At 40.1% G+C, this 19,448-nt stretch overlaps 1 protein-coding gene across 1 annotated transcript; it reads left to right on the top strand.

Moving 5' to 3' along the window:
• Positions 1-10,300: 10,300 nt before the first annotated feature.
• On the top strand, positions 10,301-12,110 carry LOC115588958 (uncharacterized). Its single transcript, XM_030429631.1, has 6 exons — positions 10,301-10,429; positions 10,524-10,859; positions 11,024-11,059; positions 11,219-11,329; positions 11,449-11,483; positions 11,615-12,110. The coding sequence occupies exons 1-6, from the start codon at positions 10,384-10,386 to the stop codon at positions 11,750-11,752; spliced, it is 702 nt and encodes a 233-aa protein (XP_030285491.1). The 5' UTR covers positions 10,301-10,383; the 3' UTR covers positions 11,753-12,110.
• Positions 12,111-19,448: the final 7,338 nt, after the last annotated feature.

The following is a 19,448-nucleotide window of genomic DNA, read 5'->3' as shown; positions in this document are numbered from 1 at the left end:
ATCTAATACACAGTAAATTTAGCTTGCAGTGTGTAACATCAAAGTGCTAAAGTGAACAATACATACCTCCACATATGCATGCCGCAGTTGTTTGACCCTCTCCGAATTCCGCTCAAAAGGCACTCGATACAGTTGTTTCATTTGAAATAGATTTTTTTTTCAGGATGCCAGTGTTGAGAGAGAGACCTGATGAACATTATTGAAAATGCCATCATCGCCAATGATGTTGACTTGAATTTTTCTGAGAGTTCTTGCATTATTGGCCAGAACCATGTTTATGATTGCTCTTTCTTGTTCTTGTGTGAAAATAGGCCCCCTCCCTCCTTGTCGCTCTCGCCCCTGAATCCTATGTGGAAAGAAATACATAGGATCTCACAGGAACCAGTATGAACAGCGCTGATATGGTACATACTAAGCAGTTGATTACTTTTGTAGAAAGATTTGTTTTTACCTGTTTTCTTGTCGAAATGTCCTGATCACAGATGCCACTGTATATCTGCTAAGATTTGGCTGAACTCTCAGTCCAGCCTCCCTCAGCGTCAGTCCGTGGTTCACCACATGGTCAACTAATGTTGCCCGAATTTCATTTGATAAATTTGGTAAACTTAGGGCATGTATTCCTGCTTCCGGTCTTCCTCTGCCTCTGCCTCTGCCTCTGCCTCTGCCTCGTCCTCGTCCTCTTCCTTTTCCTCTTCCTCTACCTCCACCTCGGCCTTGACCTCTGGCATGGCCTCTGCCTTCACCTCCTTCTCCTTCTCCTTCTCTTTGAATTCCTCCTCTCATTCTTACTCTTCTTCGTCTTACTTGTTCCACTGTGGTAGAAGACAGGTGAACTCACCTGCTGCCTTTTTGTAGTGCTTGAACCTGATTGGTGTGTCTACAATTAAGCAATCATGTGTTGGTGCACCTGAGTGTTGTGTTTAACCAATTAGATAATGAGTGTGGTCATTTGAAAGTCAGTGCTTTGGAATTTGCAAGGAAGTGACATCATGATATGCATCTGTGTCTAATGTATACAAGTGTGTTTAGTGTTTTGCAATTTACTGTGTGCAGTCATTTGCAAAAAGTGTGAAGCTGACATTGTGCTTATAGTTGTGCTAATCTGGTCCGGAGTTTTGCTCCTTGAGTGTAAGGTTTTTATAATTGTGTACGACTTTTGATTTTAGTGTTTATGCAATCCAAAAAAACTGTAATTGCCCTACTATGTGTACTGACTCATCACATGGGCAAACCTGGACACCCTACACAACAAACTCATTCCACCAGATCAGCTCAGGTACGTTGTCATTTGGGACAACATAAGTTTCCACTGGGCTGCTCTGGTTCGTAACTGGTTCACTGCCCACCCACGCTTTATCCCCCTCCATATTCTCCATTCCACAATTTTTTTTCAGCCAGGAGATGGAAAGTGTATGACTGATATCCACAAATGCCTATACCTCTTCTCCAAGCAATGGAAGACGCATGTGGATATATAGCAGTTGGTGCTTTTCATGGCTGGATTCGCCATGCTAGGCGATATTTCTCTTGCTGCTTGGCCAGGGAAAACATGGCTTGTGATGTGGATGAGGTGTTGTGGCCAGACCGAAACAGAGGAGAGCATGCTGCACGTTTTTTTGTTGTTGTTGTTGTTGTTGTTGTTTTTTACTGTAACTGTCTACAGTAAATTCTTCTGTTGTTTTGTATGTGGACCGTATATTGTTGTATATGCAACTTTGTGTTGGTTGGGATGTACACTGTGTACTTTGTTTTTGTGTGAAAAATAAAATATATCTGTTACCGTGTATTTGTGTGTTCTGAGTATAAAAACAAAATTCTCAAATATTTTACAACACACTTATGTATGTACTGTCTGTAGTAAGTGTAACTGAACAAAAAAAGGCCTGAGTCATTATGATGAATGAAGAAGAAGTGTTTTCCATTCATCATAGTGTTTTACATTGAGCACATCATCAAACTGGTTCTTACTATTCATATGATGGTTTGTGTGTGTCATTTGAAAACAAAATACCATTTTGAGAAGAAATAACATTGTTTTGAACGTAAAGTTTCATTTTGCAGGAGAATTGAGGGGTTTTGCCCATTGTGTGTGTGTTTTTTGATTTGTGTGTAGAGTTCTGAGAGCATGAGGCATGCGTTCAGAAAATGTGTGTAAACAATCAAGAGAAACTGTAAAGTCAAAAACCATCCAAAGTACTGAATATAGCTGTGTTTTGCATAAAGCACATCTGTGTGTAGTTGCTGCTAAGAAAGAGTAATTCAAAGGTGCATGTGTTTAACGTTTTGATGCTAAAAACAGTTTTGAAATGGGATTGTCAGGTTTTGTTTCAAGAGCTTCGTTTTGCCGTATAAGTTAGGAGTTTATCTCCATGTGCTGTGTCTTACTTGGCCTGTGTCATGACTCTGGTTTTATGTCTTTGTATCTTGTCTTGTGTCTTGTTTTTCCATGCCCTCATGTGTCCTTTAAGTTCTCCTGTGTATTTTCCTATGTTCCCTCTGGCTCCCTCTGTCTATTGCTTTGTTCCCTTCATGTTCTCGTGTGCTCCTCCCCTTCGTTACCTCACCTGTTGGTCCACCTCACCTGTTCCTCGTCTTGTCATCAGTGTCTGTGTTCCCTTCACTCCTTGTCTGGTCATTGTTCTTGTCAGTCCCTGTCTACGTCCATGGTCTTCTCCATGTTCTCCAAAGTCCCGTTTTGGTAGGTTTTGGTTTTGAGCTTTCCATGTTTGATTTGAACTTTGCCTTTTTCTTTGTACTTTGTCTTGCTGTTTTTGGTTGCTACTTTGCCCTGCTTTCATTTGCTACTTTGCCTTTTGACTCCCTTGGTTTTTGTGAAATTAAGCTTTTGTTAAATAAAAGCTCGCCTTTTGTTTCTCCACGCCTTGCCTCTCGTGTAACTGCATTTGGGTCCACCTTCCCCTTTCCATAGTCTTCCCTTTAACCCAACCCTGACAGCCTGTGTGTTAAGTTGTGACACAGTGAGCCAAAGTCTGCAACATGTGTGTAAGCATTTGGTGAAAACTGTAAGAGATGATTTGGATATGTGACCATTTGTATCATATTTGATACCCAAGTTTCTGAGACCTCTATCTTATCAACATAATCAATACTTTCCTTAAAAACCTGTTGTATATCACCTGATACATGTATTCTGCCCACTAGTGGATAATCGACTTTTTTGGCTTTTTCAAAATGGCTGCTGTCATTAAATCATTCTCACACTTTTGGCAGGAAAATCTTTGCTCATTTTTAAGAAGTTACAGTAACAATAACATTTATATTGTTTTTTTTCAAGGAAATATGTTCTGTATTGAATCAATGCATAATTACTTAATGATTCATTCTTTATATTTAAAATGTGTGTATCAAATTTAATACTGCAGGTATTTATGAATGGTCATGTTACATTTTTGTAATGTAATCTACATCAATCCTACCACAATACAACCACACACTATTTTACAAGCACTGCACCAGCAATCACCTCTCACATGCCTACTGTGAAGGTGTAAGGTGCATCTTTGCCTGAACAAGGACCAAAACTGTTTTTTTGCCGACCGCAAAGTGAAAAAAAAAGGCTGTGAAAAGTTTTATGTATAAAAAAGCAATGAGAGAAACTGCCTAAGATGTTCTATATTTTCAAAATGTTATTTGCACAATTTGTATCTAAAATCAGCATTGTTGTGAGCAAAAAGTTGCCAAAAATGCCCAATATATCAAATGTGATACAAAAAATATCTCATAAACAAAATGAAATAGAAATTTTTTTTGAACTGACTTGGTTAAAAGGTTTTATAAACATCTCAGTTCCAAAAAAATGAATTTTCTGACAATGTTATGATGTGTCAGGCTTTACAGGGTTAAGAGATTAGAGTAACAAGAACTGGGGGAGAAACGGGACATTACACAATATAAACATCTGAGGGGGAAAAACCCAAGGAAATCCTGTCAGTGGATGCAGAATGGGAGCATCGCCAGCTTGTTAAGGAAGTGAGCACTCTGAAGCAGCCACATAGCTGCATGGTTGTGCAGACGAGAGTGTGTCCACTGTCAGACAGCATGAGAGCCCTCCTGTTTCATACCGACAAGAGTGGATGGGTGGTGACCAGGTCAGTGCAAGCACATGACAGCTACAAATGGGAAGTGCGAAGATTTGGGAAGATATTCTCATGTAAGACATATGAGAACGTTATGGCCTAAAGACATTTAAAGAAGCTTGTTTGTAAAATAAATATGAAGATAGAACTCAATAGGCCTTTTGTCAGAGATATATGTTTTTACTTGTCAAAAATCTTAATTTGTAATAAAACATTTAATTTAGGTGTTTAACTGCCTGGGCACTTTGACGTGTGCTAGTTATTAGTCAAATCTGTGTATTTCTTGTTCTGCAGTGTCAAAATATTTGCAATGAAAAACTGCTATTGTCCAACCATTGTGAAACTATTACCCAATAGTCGTACTTAAAAGTAAAGATAAGAATATAGTAAAGAAAAAGTCACCCAAAGAGAGGGTCCTAAATGTCTTAAAGTAATTTCCTGGCAAGAAATGCATCATAAGTACAAGCGATAGTAAGTTATAGATATATTTACATAGATGTATTTACTAATAACCAGCCTGACTGATTTTAGGGTCTGATATTCAGCATTATTCGGATTTTCTGAGCCTGTGTTTGTTAATCCTATTGCTGATGAAAGAAAAATGTATGCATAATAAAACTACATTTAAAAAATCTACTGAGGAAAAAAAAACAAAATCGGTATACTAAAATGAAATGTGATAAAAGTGAAAATGTAGAATACATAACAATGCAAATATTTCAACATTTTGGGAAATGGCGTCTTTGATACTACTCTAAAACCTGCACATTAATGTTGAATCTAGAGCCATGTGATGATTAAGCATAATGGGTAAAAGAACTCCCCTTACTCCGTCCACAGGTTTAAAAATCTGCCCACCAGTATTTCTAAAGGTTACTTAATATGTGTATCTTATTTGTTTGATTGTATGAATAAAAAAATAGTTAAAAATAGGATGTGTTGTCTGATGGATGAAGTTAAGGATTCTGAAATGTTTTTTCACCTTCTTCAACAACATCATCGGATTAGTGGTCTTTATATGGCTTTAATGATAGAACAGCTGAATTTACGACAGGAAACAGGGTGAGAGAGAGAGGGGGAGAGACACGCAGCAGAGGGCCCCAGGCTGGGACACCTGCTCTAACATTCCAACAATGACAACGTCAATGCATGATCTAGCATGTTCACCATCATTGGTTAACATGTATGCATACATTTCCTATACATTTAACTCTAGGATTTAAAAACTGTATGAACTTGTTTTTTTGATAAACTCGCAAGACAGAGGACAATTATTCTAAGCCAGGGCAGCCCAAACTGGGGTTCGTGGGCCAAAGATGGTCAGCCACATGGTATGATTTGGGTCGCCAGATGTTTCTAGAGGGAAAAAATATATTAAAAGATAACATAAATTGCCCTTTATGTGGTAATGTGAAGTAAAATGCACTTTAAAGATGTAGAATCCCTAATTATTAAATATTTTTGCTGGTTTTACAACAATGTTTTGATTTGACATTAACCATCAACCAACCCACCTAGATACTGATTATAACGAAGACATCAAACCCTGCTGTTCAAGATTGTGTGCTTGGCTCCAGTTTTGTGTGTATACACTGAAAAAAGACTGTAACAACCAAGTGAATAGGAGTGAACTACGTATGTTTGACATGCTGTACTTGAAACTAATTTACTTATTCTCACTTGCCAACTTTTGCTGTTGTCCGCCTTGATGTTACATTATCATGAGATCATCTGTAGTCGTCTGCTGTTTGTTTCAGGCTGGATCTCTGCCTGAGTCTCTCAGCAAAATTTCAGAAAGTGATTCTATAATATTCTGGTCCAGACTGGCTAACAGAACCAGGATCAGCTGCATCAGTGTGAAGTTCGGTCATGACAACCCTGTTAAATTCTATGATGGTTACCAAAGAGGGAAATTTGAAGTGACATCCAACATCTCCACTATTTATCTCAACATCATAAAAAGTAGATTCATCTTATTCTGCACTGTATTTCTGTGGATTTTACATGGATGGCCGTCCAAACTTGACTTCCATACATTTAAAGGTTAATGGTAAGATTACTATCTTTTTGTGTTCTCTCTGTTCACTTAGGTCTATTCTGCTTATATTCCAAAAATAATTGTATCTATTGTGATAATAAACAACATCCTGTATGTAAGAAAGTGTTTGTTTTTGTATATAATTTTGATGTAAATCTGTCAAAACAAAATCAAGCCGCACCCTGCCAAGTGCACAGATCATTTAGAGGACAGCTGTCGTTAACGGGCGTGGCTATCTGATTCGAGGGCTTTTCATGTAAAGTGCCAAACCAGAGGAAGAAGGGTAGATGTTTGGATGTAGGCAGTGAGAAGCTAGGTGAGTCTACTCGCTACTAGCATAAGCAGTCCCTATTTAAATCCCATTTTTAAGTAACACCTTGTAGGTTTAGAGACCTCACCCTTTATAACGTGGTCCAGTACCTCCTGGACAGGGTTAAAGTCAGGATCTAACAATATAAAGTATGTACAATATATGAGGATTTGCACCAAATAGGCCTATATGAATTAACAATACTTAACTATAAAAATTGCACTTAAAAATGGCCAAAATTAGGTTTAAGGTTCTTTACAGGTTTCCTTTTTATAGTTGGTCTATTTTTCACCTGAACTCATTCCTGAAAAGATCAACTTAGTTGTGTTTGTGCACATAAAGATCAGTACTGGACTTAAAAATTAATTATCTGTAAGAATCTATTGTTGTTTTAATCATATAAGTCACCACATTGAGACTGTAAATACTCTTTTCACAGAATGTGGGCTGTGATGATGACGTGAACTATGTAGCAGTGACAATTTGGCCAAACTCAAATAGAAGAGAGTGGGAGCCAAATGTTAAGTTCCAACCAGAATCAGGAGGCAATTGGAACTGATGCTCTATTATATGAAAATGCTTTGAGCTTTGCATGCCATGTTGGTGAGAGCAATTACCATTATAGCTAAGTGTCTTCCTAATACTGGTATGTTTTGAAGGAGGAGCCAGTAAGGACGATGATGACAGCCCAGGTTGTGTTATAGTGAGAGACAGATGAAGATCTGCAACAGTGGAGCAGTGAGTGAGGCACACGTCACCTGTTTGACAGGAAGAGACCGCACAGTGTGGTCTGAGCACAACTGAGATGAAAATCTTGAGGCCTGTTAGATCAAGGCTTTCTAAATTTCCTATACAGGACATCAATGTGATAACTGAATAGTCCAGCCATGATATCATGACATGAAAAAATGTGCTATTACTACACTGAGCAAAAATATAAACGCAACACTTTTGTTTGTGCTCCCATTTTTCATGAGCTGGACTCAAAGATTTAAAACATTTTCTATATACACAAAAGAACCATTTCCATCAAATTTTGTTCACAAATCTGTCTAAATCTGTGTTAGTGGGCACTTCTCCTTTGCCGAGATAATCCATCCCACCTCACAGGTGTGGCATATCAAGATGCTGATTAGACGACATGATTAGGCTGGCCACAATAAAAGGCCACTCTAAAATGTTCAGTTTTATCACACAGCACAATGCCACAGATGTCACAAATTTTGAGGGAGCGTGCATTTGGCGTGCTTACCGCAGGAATAGCCACCAGAGCTGTCGCCCATGAATTGAATGTTCATTTCTCTACCATAAGCCGGCTCAAAAGGCGTTTCAGAGGATTTGTCAGTACATCCAACTGGTCTTACAACCACAGACCACATGTAACCACACCAGCCCAGGACCCCCACATCCAGCATGTTCCCCTCCAAGATCGTCTGAGACCAGCCACCCGTACAGCTGCTGCAACAATCGATTTGCATAAACTGTCAGAAACCGTCCCAGGGATGCTCATCTGCATGCTCGTCGTCCTCATCGGGGTCTCGACCTGACTGCAGCTCGTCATCGTAACCATCATGTGTGGGCAAATGCTCATATTCGATGGCGTCTGGCACGTTTGAGAGGTGTTCTCTTCACGAATGAATCCTGGTTTTCACTGTTCAGGGCAGATGGCAGACAGCATGTGTGGTGTCGTGTGGGTGAATGGGCAGGCGTATGTTATGGACAATAAACACATTTGCATATGCATGTTATTGATGGCATTTTGAATGCACAGAGATTCCATGATGTGATCTCGAGGCCCATTGTTGTGCAATTCATCCACGACCATCACCTCATGTTGCAGCATCATAATGCACTGCCCCATGGTGCAAGGATCTGGACACAATTCCTGGAAGCTTAAAACATACCAGTTCTTGCATGGCCAGCATACTCACCGGACATGTCACCCATTGAGCATGTTTGGGATGCTCTGGATCGGCGTATATGACAGCGCGTTCCAGTTCCTGCCAATATCCTGCAACTTCGCACAGCCATTGAAGAAGAGTGGACCAACATTCCACAGGCCACAATCAACAACCTGATCAACTCTATGCAAAGAAGATGTGTTGCACTGTGTGAGGTAAATGGTGGTCACACCAGATACTGACTAATGAAGGCACACCTGGTTAGGGTTAGGGGAAGCTATTACTACTATTATTTCAAAATATTACATAAGCCCACAGCAACATAACTTCATACCAAAGCCTATTAAATAACGGATAGGCCTTTTTTCTGTGGTTCTGGCTCGCACTGTACCTGCCCTTTGTTAGACGAGACGAGACGAGCTGCCTGAATCTAACCGGACCGTGACACCAAGACCAAGAGAGAAATTTATTGACACTGTAGCGGAATCACAATGTCCAAAAGACTGAAACCATCCTGCGCCCAGGGACGATAAAGAAGGAAAGAAGAGAAACGGGAAAAAGACAGAGGTACAGTAATGTCAATGTGATGAAGTAAATGAAATAAATATTTTAATGCATAATAGTCATCGTTGTTGGGTGTTAACTTGCTAGCTTACTTCGGACAAGAGCAGCATTCTTTAATAATCAGGACATAGTTCGAGTCGACGTAAGTTAATGTTACTCCACCTTAAATTGATCAGGGACATTTGAAAGTTAACATTAGGCCTGTTCAGGTGTTATCTCAATTTATGAAAATTGATTGTGAAATTGACTGCGATGCAAGGGGTCATGGTCATTGTCCGTAACCGCTTATCCCTTTCCATGGGGTCGCGGGGTGTTGCTGCTGGAGCCAATCCCAGCCTCGTCTCAGGGCGAGGGTAGGATACTCCATGGACAATTTGCCAGCTCATCACAGGGCCCTCACTGATGAGCCACGTGAGGTTCTGCATCTCACTCAAGGACACTTCGACATGCATCTCAGCCCAGCCCAGAGCTGGGATTTGAACCACAGCCCTCCGATCACTAGTCGACCTGCTCCACCCGTTGAGCTACAGCCGCCCCGCAATGCAAGGGGGTGCCGGCTTAAATCTTGCCTGGGGCACCAAATTGGTCAGGGTTTAATGGCTCTGATTTTAGGTGTGTCGGCCTCACTCTGGAAAGATGTGGCATTTTCCAACATTTTCTAGCACATTCAGAAGAACAGTGTGTCTATGATTGAAGGAACTGACACATTTTAAAGCTGCAAGGGAAGCAAACCTCTGCTGTTAATACTGTATGTACAAAAGTGTTGGAAACAAGGATCTTTACAGTAAAGCATGCCATACAATCAGTATCAACTACTACTATTAAACATGTATAACCACTACTTAAACTACTTAACTGTGGTGAAGATCTGAAATTAAATTTACTATCTAAGGTCAGCCTTGCAAAAAATACCACTTCCAGCATGTACCACCTTATACTAAAACAAAAAAAGGTTTCCCTTTGCAGAACACCTCATTTGGTTCATCATGGTGGTGATGATACGGTCATGAGCACAAGGGGGTAAATGAGTGGTAAATTGCTTCGACACAACTGTCGGAAATGGAAGGAAACTTAAGGACAACTTAAATTTTTTCAGCAGACACTAGACCAGAAAAGAGGTTAAGCTTTCAATTTACAAACAACCTCAGAACTATCTGATGATCGAGATAACTTTTTAGGAACAAAAGTTGTGTGTAACGGTTCTATTGGATGATGGGATAACATAATCTTACATAACGTTTTTAATGTGTCATTTGTACCTAACAGAATCTTCTGTTGCACTGTAAAAAATAGCATTGCCTGAAGAATATCTTAACATTCTGTATCAACACTTGTCTTCATGACTGAATGTTTGTGGTCAGTTTGATCTACAGAATGAGCAACTTAAAAAACACCCCACCTCGTTGCTATGCGAACGCACTGACTGGGGCACAGTTCACTTGCGGACATTGCAGAGTTACAGCCACACGTGCCATGAAGAACTTCACCTTGATAGCAGCTTTGAGTCTCTGCAGCTTTAGTGAGTATTGGCATTGAATTACTGTTTATTTACATGTTTATCTAAAAGGAAAATGTTCATGTTACCTTTTTTTGTTATCTGCTATTTGTTTCAGGTTGGATCTCTGCTTCAGTCTCTCCATCTCAGACTGTGGAGGTCCAGCCTGGTAATGAAGTTACACTGCAGTGCAACATGAACACCAATGGCGTGGTGATATTCTGGTTCCGGCTGGTCAACAGAACCAAGGTCAGCTGTGTCTCTGTGAAGATCCACCCTGCTGACGCTCAAAACTGCGAAGGATTTGGAAATGGGAGATTTGAAATGACAAGCAACGACTCGACTGTCTCTTTGAAAATCAGTTCTGTGGCTAAATCTGATGCTGGACTGTATATCTGTGGACTTTACACCAGTGGAAATCTGACTTTCAATGTAGTACGTTTAGATGTCAAAGGTAAGATCATTCTAAGTCTTGTCATTCTTTGTCGTTTATGTTTATTCTGTATTTCCATAATTGTCTTCTCACAACACAAACAAACGTGGCTATTAAAACATTGGCAAATGTGATTATGATGTAAAATCAAGACAAGTATTATTTTTACTCTTTGTCTTTAAAAGGCAGCGATGAGCCACATGATGATGAGGACAGCAAAGGTAAAAGTAAGATTCTCTCTCTCTCTCTCTCTCTCTCTCTCTCTCTCTCTATATATATATATATATATATATATTTTATTTATTTTTTATTTTTTTTGCATAGCCTGGTCTCAAGCCTTTCAGGGTACTAACATTCAACCTGAGTGATCTTTCCTGCAGAACACTGTGATGGAGTAGGAAAGCTGACGAGTGCGATCCTGGGCGGTCTGACCTTTTTCCTTGTGAATGTCATCGTTGGTCTGGTTGTTAAAGTCAGGAAACTTCAGACAGGTACTTCAGGAGAATTTTTTATATTCACTTGACTGTTTTTTTACACATTCTGCATAAGATTCGTGTCAGTATGATGAAAAACGACAAAACTGCTTTGTGCCCTTGTCTCTGCCATTCAGCTGCCACTGAAGAAAATAATCCACAACAGTGTGAGGTGAATCAAGCTCTATTCTTTACTGTCACATGTCTTCACATGTTGAAGATCAAAATCACTCTACGTCATGATTTGGCTTTCCTCACAAAATCTTCTGTTTGACATGTGTCACTGTGTACTACTGTCTACAGAATCTGCTCTCTGATCAGCTGAAGGATGAAGCCCTGAGTTGTTACCCAACACCAGTAAGAAGCAGGAGGCCTGCATCAGAGAGAGAAGTTGAGACTCGAGTCATTTATACTGCCAGCAGCCAGACTCAGAGGGGTTAGGGGTTCAACTGATGATTGTATCATGTTAAAACTGCTGTTGTGTTCTTTGTTGGGTGGGAGGAGTTAACATTTTATTTTTGCAAAAAGGTCAAATAACCAAATTATTAAATAGCTGACTTTTCCAAGTGTTTGTATTATCATTTCTTGATAGTTTTGTCTGACCTTGTGACTGTCCAGATAGACCATAGATCGATAGAGGTCTACAGCAGTGGAGGAGTGAGTGAGGTTGACCTCACTTGTTTGACAGGAAGAGGCAGCGCAGTGTGGTCTGAGTGCAACTGAGGGGAAAACCATGAGGTCTGTTAGATCAGCGCACTGTGAAAATGAAGTCTGAAATAAAGGAACTGGACATTTCAACTGTTACATGCCTGAATTAAAAAAATTAAATCTTTTTTTTAAAGGTTGGTCGTTGTGCTTGTGAAGATTTATGACACCCACAGGCCTTTTGTTGGACCTTGCAATGTGTTGAAAGTCTGAATCAGGGATCACATCTGTAACGTCACACTTCTGGCAGACTGACACCCATCTATAAACCTTATGAAAAGTTGACTAGTCTAGTGACACTTTACAATCATAATCACAGTGATGTGTACTCCGTAATCTCAATGCATGAAGTAAAAAACGTTACTCTTGTTACTTTTGACCTCTACTCAGTTAAAACAAATAAAAAATAAAAGAAATGTAGTTACTTTGATCATCTGAAGTGCTTTCCAACAGCTTCACGGTTGCTGGCTGTAAACATGAGGGGAACTGCCATGTTGTTTCAAAATGGGTATTAGCATACTTGCCAACATTGGGTTGTGAAAAATAGGGAGATTTTTTTCATCGGCGTATCGGCCCAAGTAACAAGGTTCCTTCCTTCTATTTGTCATAATTTCTTGCCTTGTATTTTAAACCACACATGTCCAAAATTCTTAGAACAGTGTTTCCCCTATTTTTTTTTTATAGCAGCTGCGCTCTGAGTTGATAACCTAGCAACACTAGGGGGGTCTGGGGGCATGCCCCCCCGGAAAAAAATTTGAAAAATGACCCTTTAAATCTCACCTACTCGTGAGATTTTGGAAAAGAAAATCATTTTCAGAATTTCAGAATCAGAATCTAAGACATGAGACAAAATAGTGTAGAAGCTGACATTGCTGCTTGAAAATATGTTCATCCTGAGCATTTCAGAAGTCAGTGAGCCACATGCCATGGAAGCTATTGAGAAATAATTCATAATATTTATCATCATAATTCATCATAATTTCTGCATATTAATATTCATATTAAATAGAGGAAGCACTAAAATACAATAACAATAGGTGTCTTACTCGTCCAGTTTACTGATACAATCTGCAGCTGGTTTGGAGTCACTGGGTCACATGACATGAAAGATATTCTAAAAAACAGCAGTTATTTTGTATTAATTTATTTATGCTAAGTAATTTAATGACGGTCCCTAGATCAGTCTCAGTGATTCAGCGCCAGGCTCTGAGAGGTGAGCTGACCGTCCTCCTGCTGCTGACACTGGGAGAACCTCAGTAAAGTCTCAGCTGGACCCGATATCTACAGAATATCCAAACTGAAACTAACTTCACCCCGGTTCGATGAGTCGCCTGTTGCAGCCTTTGAATAGGATGACGAGGATTTCAGTCACTCAACTTCAACGGTACAAATAGCAGTAATGACAATAATAATCGATTTCAAGATAACTTGGGGTGTGGTGCTTTCACTGTGTGCAACTTAAATTCCCCATTCGCTCGTGATATTAAACCGACAAAAATCACGTCATCATCAAAATCAAATGTCATTATGTCTATCAATACCCGACCGACCGTGCCTTGCGCAACGCCCACCCCCCCCCCCCCAAAAAAAAAAAAAAGAAAAACTGATTTGCATGACTCACGAGAGCCTCATTTTCAGGTCGGAAAAGCCGGATTGCGGGATTTATCAGGAACAATCACACACCTTCTCATCCACACAGGCAGGCCAGGGTTGCCAGATACTGCAACAAATATAGGGACACAATCTTACTTGTTTCCTTTACTGTAAAATCGGGAGATTAACGGGAGAAATTACTGACCGGGAGCGTCGAGGGAGATAGGGTTAAAAATCGGGAGTCTCCCGCGTGAATCGGGAGAGTTGGCAACTATGGTATTAGAGTGGATTTTCAGGCAGTCTCTCGTACAAGACATTCATAGTGTTGCAGCAGTTGTTCACACAACTGACAGAAATAGATGTGTACACAAAGAAAAAAGAGAAGTACAAACTCAGACTCCTCTCTCACCTACAAAAAGCTGAACCATCAAGGTGTGAACTGGGTGTGATTGTCAGATCTGCGGTTTAAAAAATAAAGAAAAATAAATGGACACAGATCCCTTCATCTGATGTCAGAAAGATGTCGGGGGTGACCATCCAACAAGCATATCTGATGGACGCACATCTTCATACAGAAATGACTGAATATGTTGATTACCAGTCACTCCAGAAGAAACAGCATGATTGTAGGACCTCACAGAACCTTACAGTCACACATGAAAAACTGCATGGTTGGTTTTAAGTCAAATAACTCACCGTTGATATTTATTTGAGTCAGGACACCATCAGGGGTCTCCTGGGTCAAAGTCCTGTCTTTGTTTTACCCATTTATCCACCTTGTTCTCAATCCTATTGTATGCAGTATATAGTATACTCTTAATACCACGTCACCTGACTTCCTCCTTCGCTACAGTCATCATCACTATGGCCACAGAAGCTACTTTCGACCAATCTGATCATTTTTCTGATGTGCACAGGCCCAGTCACACTTCACCTCCTTACTCAACAAGTATACAAATCAGACAATCAGATATATCAGATATAAAACTTATATCGATATATTTTTGAAATGTGATATGGAATTAGACCATATCGCATACATCGATATAGTTCAAATTTGCGCTGTTGTCCTTGCTCCGGGCAAACTGCTGACCCGGAGCTCTCTGCACTGCTCCCCCCGCCCCTCCTCCTTCATGCACAGAGAGGGGAGGGGCTGGAACAGACACTCCGGCACTCTTCAACAAACACTTTGGCCTTGATACTATGGAAGTTAAATCCTGTCATTAATCAAGAGCATAGATTTTCAGTTTGAGAGCATGATTTCATTCCTTTTCAGTGACACAGCTCTTTCGCGTGCTCAGATTTTTTCTCCTCATGCTCACATTTTGTTCTTGCATTTAAATTTCTTCTGCTCTCTTTCAAAATGTCAGCTTGAACTCAAAAATCACATGCCCGTGTTCACATTTCTCCTTCTTGCACACAAAAATTTCGCTCGCATTCAAATGTGCCCTCTGCGCGCTCAGATCTAAAGTGCACGCGCTCAGAACACACACCTGCTCACAGGTCAAGTTCTGCTCTCGGATCTCTCCTCTGCTCACGGATTTTTCTTGTGTATCAACACTGTCAACCAATAGAAGGCCGGCTACTGTTGACCAATGAGATTACACCCGCTTCTTTGCGGGGCGGGCACTCTTTCTACCGGGTTTATCTACTTCCGCCCTCCAGGCTGTTAAATGTGGTGGTTGCCTTTATTTTTTGACGACCTTTGGAATAAAATATCAGTTAATCAATACACCAGCGCCCGTGCTTTTCATTACAGTAGCTACATCAACATAAAGTAGAACAATAGCTGCTGTACTTTCGCCATATTAGCCAGCTGCCCAGGCAGCGGGATATATCTTATATAGTATAAATACTGCTGAGTGGTTATGATCGGGACGATAGTACAGCGGTTAAGAATATTGTTTGATGATGATTTTTGCTTCATGGGACGTTGGTTCGCATCCCGGCCCGGCGTATAGAGCTGGGTGTAAATGTACTTTATATAATAGCCGAGTTTCAATTAACCGCAGGGTCCACTTTAAACGCCAGGTGCAGGTGTATATTTTGATAAATAACCGCAGGTTCCAAATAAATGCCGGGTCTAATTCATTTTTTTTTTTTAATCAAGGAAGAAGACGTGACCACTGACACTGCACGTTTTTCCAACTGCAATGAACCAGCTTTGGGGGGGGGCAGCTTGCAAAGGGTTGAGAACCCCTGCAGTAGTAGAATCCGTGTAATGAAAAACGGATGAATGAAAAATACGCTATGATGATAGCGTATTTATCATCATAGTGTCATTACATCATTTTTCATTACACGAGCGAGGGTGCCGGCCGAGCCGGGATGCGAACCAGCGTCTCATGAAGCAAAAATCATTATGAAACGAACATTTAAACCCCTGTACTATCATCACAATCTTACCTGACTCACAGTATTTATACTATATAAGATATATCCCGCTGCCTGGGCAGCTGGCTAATATGGCGAAAGTACAGCAGCTATTGTTCTACTTTATGTTGATGTAGCTACTGTAATGAAAGCACGGGCGCTGGTGTATTGATTAACTGATATTTTATTCCAAAGGTCGTCAAAAAATAAAGGCAACCACCACATTTAACAGCCTGGAGGGCGGAAGTAGATAAACCCGGTAGAAAGAGTGCCCGCCCCGCAAAGAAGCGGGTGTAATCTCATTGGTCAACAGTAGCCGGCCTTCTATTGGTTGACAGTGTTGATACACAAGAAAAATCCGTGAGCAGAGGAGAGATCCGAGAGCAGAACTTGACCTGTGAGCAGGTGTGTGTTCTGAGCGTGTGCACTTTAGATCTGAGCGCGCAGAGGGCACATTTGAATGCGAGCGAAATGTTTGTGTGCAAGAAGGAGAAATGTGAACACGGGCATGTGATTTTTGAGTTCAAGCTGACATTTTGAAAGAGAGCAGAAGAAATTTAAATGCAAGAACAAAATGTGAGCATGAGGAGAAAAAATCTGAGCACGCGAAAGAGCTGTGTCACTGAAAAGGAATGAAATCATGCTCTCAAACTGAAAATCTATGCTCTTGATTAATGACATGATTTAACTTCAATACGATACCCCGTGAAAAAATATCATCGCACGGCCACCGGTCAGCGTAGCGGGCTTGTCTTGCAGCCACCTGAGTGCACAGTAGTCACTCACAGTAACTTCAGTGAGTCCGCGGTTCGTGCAGGTGGAGTCTCATCATCACGATGATCTCACGTGAAAGCCTCTCAAACAGCAGCAGCGTCTCAAAACAGAAGAACGAAACTTACAGCACAGCGAGCGAGCGCAGCCAGTTTTGACATTATACATAACTGACGTATGTGGTAGGATTTAGTCCGGTAAAGTTGGAAATATATTCACAGATTCGAACTTCCCGGATCAATAACTCATAAGTGAAACCTTGTTAAAACACAAACGACGGCTCTTTCCTACCGTAGTAAGGTAGACAACGAGCTACAACCGTATTTTCATCAAAACGAGCGTCTGGATATTAACTCTGGTCTGTATGGTCAGCCAGCTGTGAGACGAGGGCGCAGGGACCGTCTACAAAGTGCAGCACTGAAAAGAGAAACTACAAAAAATATTCAATAACTTCACTATTATTCAGAGTGTAGTGTCACCAAAATCACTCCACACATCAGTGGTCTCCTGCTGGTTATTCTACAATTTTTTTGTTTGGAAAAAATGTGCTTTGCCATAATTTTGGGGAATTTCTATTGGGAGAAATATTCAGTAACACTAATATTTAGTAAGGTGTCACAAAACTCATCTCACTCTAACCCTACTTAAAAAAAACTGTTTTGTAATGTAACATTAACTTGATATTGGTATTTAAAAAATGTTTTAATACATAATCCATGTCTTAATATAAATTAGGATGTTATAGTATCAGTCTGAAAGGTAAATAAACAAATTTTACTCAGTGGCCTTTGTGCCCCTGACAAAAAAAAAAAAAAGTGAAGGCCAAATGGACTTGCCCCTAAAATGACGAAATTCCCACCCACATGTCGTATTTGGCTTTGATTTTGACTGAACATTTGCTCTCACTTTGCATAAAAATATCGGGATATATATCGTATATCGATATTCAGCCTAAATATATCGGGATAGGACTATTAGTCCTTATTGCCCAGCCCTAGCTGTAATATGTGAGTGTTCTCACAGAGAGAAAGATAAAACAGAAGAAAAGAGTTTAATCTCTGAGAGTGCACAACAATCATCACCCATCCGTGCAAGCAGAGCCGGCCCAAGCCTCCATGGGGCCCTAAGCAAAATTTGATTTTGGGGCCCTCTATTATTGCCAATAATAATGATTATTGTCATCAGGGGCGTCGCTAGGAGTGCAAAACATCCGGGGCTTTAGCCCCGCGCAGTGTTGCCTCAGTTACCCTGAAAAAGTAATCTGATTACTGATTACTTCTTAAAACTCATTCGAAGCTTGATAGTACTTTGTCGCCAGCACAGAGTTTACAACAAACCTTAATATTCTCATCTGTAGCTGAGAGGAACTCAAAATAATGACTGTATTTCCAGCTAGAAAACGGCATCTCTCTTTTCCCTCCATTGTTGTGTGTTTGTGTCGCTGCGTGGTGTTACACGTGAGTTGTGCTCCTGACTTGTTGCAAACGTGACATCACTCCCCGAGACAAGAAAGCAAAAATATACATTTTTACTAAGGAAAAAACAATGATAAGTAACTTTAATCTGGTTACTGGTTTGGAAATATTAACGTGTTAGATTACTCGTTACTGAAAATAGTGGTCAGATACCGGCATCACTACCCGGAGATAGAGTCTTTTTTAACAGGGTCCGGGGAAATTTCGAAAATTTCGAAAATTGAGCTGTTTAACGATGCAATTTCAACATAGTTTGAGAAGGAAAGGAAGGGGTCCTCATCGTCATATTTTAATCACAAATAAAGCTAATTTTCCCTCACTAGGCCTACTGAGTAATGTTTACGTTTAAGATATAATAGCCAAGATCTGCGCTGTGTGCATAAGCTATCAGAGCAGGTAACATTCCCTATTATAATTTCGTGGCTTCATTGTCTGCACCAGGCCTACAGGAGGCTTTGTAGGGTATTAAGAGACAAACATCGTCATTTAACATCCTCAATAAACCCACAATACAAATCTGCAGCATTTAAACCACAAATGTAGCCTAATACATTTTCCACAAGAGCTGCTGCCTACTACAAACGTAACAAACGATTTCCCACACATGTAATAACTGTTACGTTTGCAGGGTTTTCTTTGTGGGGACGTGAAAATCTTTAACTTCCCACAAATTTAATAATACAATGAATAATGGTCGGGGTGGTTGTTGTTTGTTTGTTAACCTATACACCTACTAATACTACTGACGGTGGGTGCAAAATCTAGCTGCTGACTCTCCGCTGTCACACAGCGGATCCCCCGTGACCAAAGTGTCAGCTGGACTTCAGAAGAGCCAGAATTCAACACTACTAGAACAGCCGTAAACGGTCATTTGGACCGCTAGATTATATAATCTGTCATGTAAATACCCAACTGAGTGATGAATGCATTCATTGTGTCATGATATTTAAAAAAAAAAAAAAAAAACTAAATAACGAATTAACACCAAAGTGTACATTTTAATAAGATTAATTATAATTAAACTTAGTTATTTCGTTTTTTAAATGTAGGCCTATATTTATCAATATTCATCGCACATGGTAAACCGTAATTATTGTATATTTACACACGATTTTAATAGAGAAAACTCAGAACAAGAAAATTAACTATTAAAGTAACTTAGCCTATTTGATTATGAAACATTTTATTTTAACACTTAATAATATATAGCCTAATAAAAT

The sequence above is a fragment of the Sparus aurata genome, chromosome 10 (genome assembly GCF_900880675.1).
Source record: "Sparus aurata chromosome 10, fSpaAur1.1, whole genome shotgun sequence".
NCBI classification, from domain to species: Eukaryota; Metazoa; Chordata; class Actinopteri; order Spariformes; family Sparidae; genus Sparus; species Sparus aurata.
The sequence above is the reverse complement of the archived record's forward strand: the minus strand, read 5'-3'. Positions and strand labels throughout refer to the sequence as shown.